The following is a 2,190-nucleotide window of genomic DNA, read 5'->3' as shown; positions in this document are numbered from 1 at the left end:
TGGTGACCTTTGATTCAGGGTATAGTTAAACCTGTCCAAACATGATATAAGTAATTCATATTGTACAAATCATTCATAAAATAAATTTGGTAATATTCAAGACCTCTGACCGTGACCTTTGCCATATACCCCTTTTCCATAACTTCCAATATGGCTATTGCCATATCTCCCATATCCACAACTTCCGCGTTGCCCTTTGTCATATCCTCCGTGCCCGCAACCTCCATGTCCATAACCTTTTCCATATCCACCGTGTCCTTTGCCGTACCCAGAGTCAGATAATGCCTTCACTATTTTGACAATCACCGTCAACAATGCACGCTTTTCAGGAAGAACTGAAAAGTTTTCATAATTTGCACTGAATAGAACCAACGGAAAATCTTCAAGGTCCACACTCATCCATGGAAAATTTATTCATCCTTTCAGAAACCATTCTGCGTTCGGGCCAAGGTCGAAATGGGTAAACGGATAATCTTGATCTTTTCTATTGTTAAATTATTTTGAAAAAAAAATTTTATTCCTTTTCCATGATGCTAATATTTTGGACGTAACTAAATCTATTTGAATTTACTTGCATACTACATATAAAAAATACGTTTTGTCAGTCGATGCTACTTATAAATAATTCAAAGAAATATGATGTGATTACCGTCATTTTATAATGGTCATCTTAAACCAAAACTTCCTAATCTTATTTAATTTTACTTGTATTAACATATTCAAAATTTCGGACTTTCGACAAATGCAAACGCCAGGAACAGAATTGCAAATGTTAATGCTGTACAAATTTTACCCGATGTATCATGCAATATTCATTTATTGACATACTCTTTTGTTGGAAGTCATGAAAAAAAATCTTAGTAACGAAGACACAAATTATTAACAAATTTCCCAACAACCTTAATCTTCTAGTTAGTCTCGACATTTTATAAAAACTTTTGTGTAGAGGTATCAAACACAGTGCTTTGTGATTATTACAGCGGTTTCCAGTCTTTCGGATATTTCACTTGGGCTACAGACACATTGGATTTGGTAATTTTTAACAGAATTCAAAAGGGAAATCTTCATATGCCCGACATATTTTGCCAAACACACCGGTTCGGATTTTTTTGTATTATTATTAATTTTTTTATGAGGGCACGAGAGAGACAGATAGATAGAGGTCCCATTTTGTTGTCAAATTCCGAGGATAATGTTTTGTATATGCTTATGTACATTTCTCTCTCTTGTACGTATGTGTGTGTAAACAGAAATTGCTTTATACTGTAAAGTAGGCATAGATATTATAAAGTATACATCTATTTTCGGACAAAGTAAGCTAAATATAGCAAAGTATATTATTTTATTTATATATTTACATCACGAAGGTGTGGTTCTCTGCTGCTAATGATAACCTGCAAAGAAAATTGAATGGGATTCAGTTCAAGATCTACGCAAGCCAGTTTTAAGCTTAACTAATGTATGTGAAAAATTCATTCTTTATTTAAGAAAAAGTGATTTCTTACCGTGACCTCCGTGTCCATATCCTCCGTGACCGCCATGGCCCCCATGCCCATAACCTCCGCCGTGACCTTTGCCATATCCTCCGTGCCCGTAGCCTCCGCCATGTCCTTTACCGTATCCGCCATGGCCATGTCCTTTGCCGTATCCCCCATGGCCATGTCCCTTTCCATACCCTCCATGTCCATGGCCTTTACCGTATCCACCATGGCCATGGCCCTTGCCGTACCCTCCGTGGCCGTGGCCCTTGCCGTACCCTCCGTGGCCGTGGCCCTTGCCGTACCCTCCGTGTCCATAGCCGCCATGCCCTTTTCCATACCCTGGGTCGGGGTCTGCCATTGCCATGGCCACCATCACCAGCACAAGTACTGCTACGAGGGCTACGCGCTGTTGGGAATAAAGATCATTTATATTTTCCCTATCGACGGTTGATAAAAGAAAAAAGCGATTTTGTGATTCAAAATATTTGGAGAAAGTAACCATCTAACAAGTTCAGACTGAATCTCTAACGCACCATCTTGGGAGGGAAGTTGTTCGTGTCGGAACCAGACAGTCACTGGATGACCTGGTCGGCAGTGGACCAGTTCTTATAGTAGACGAGACTGCCATGAAGCAACACCATGAAAATGGCCGGGGAAATGATCATGGCTCCCTATACCGGTAACAAAGGCTGTAGAAGAGAACGGTTAA

The 2,190-nt window shown here is 39.7% G+C and overlaps 1 protein-coding gene across 1 annotated transcript in view; it reads right to left on the bottom strand.

Annotated features, from left to right (window-relative positions):
- Positions 1 to 1,541, bottom strand: part of LOC119590907 (cold and drought-regulated protein CORA-like) — a 6,155-nt gene extending 4,614 nt beyond the window's left edge. Inside the window, exons 1-3 of the mRNA XM_037939643.1 lie at positions 1,506 to 1,541; positions 1,359 to 1,394; positions 111 to 257 (exon numbers count right to left, since the gene is read on the bottom strand). Coding sequence (XP_037795571.1) covers positions 111 to 257; positions 1,359 to 1,394; positions 1,506 to 1,541 — 219 coding nt within the window. The remainder of the gene's footprint in view (positions 1 to 110; positions 258 to 1,358; positions 1,395 to 1,505) is intronic.
- Positions 1,542 to 2,190: the final 649 nt, after the last annotated feature.

The sequence above is a fragment of the Penaeus monodon genome, chromosome 28 (genome assembly GCF_015228065.2).
Source record: "Penaeus monodon isolate SGIC_2016 chromosome 28, NSTDA_Pmon_1, whole genome shotgun sequence".
Taxonomy (NCBI): Eukaryota; Metazoa; Arthropoda; class Malacostraca; order Decapoda; family Penaeidae; genus Penaeus; species Penaeus monodon.
The sequence above is the reverse complement of the archived record's forward strand: the minus strand, read 5'-3'. Positions and strand labels throughout refer to the sequence as shown.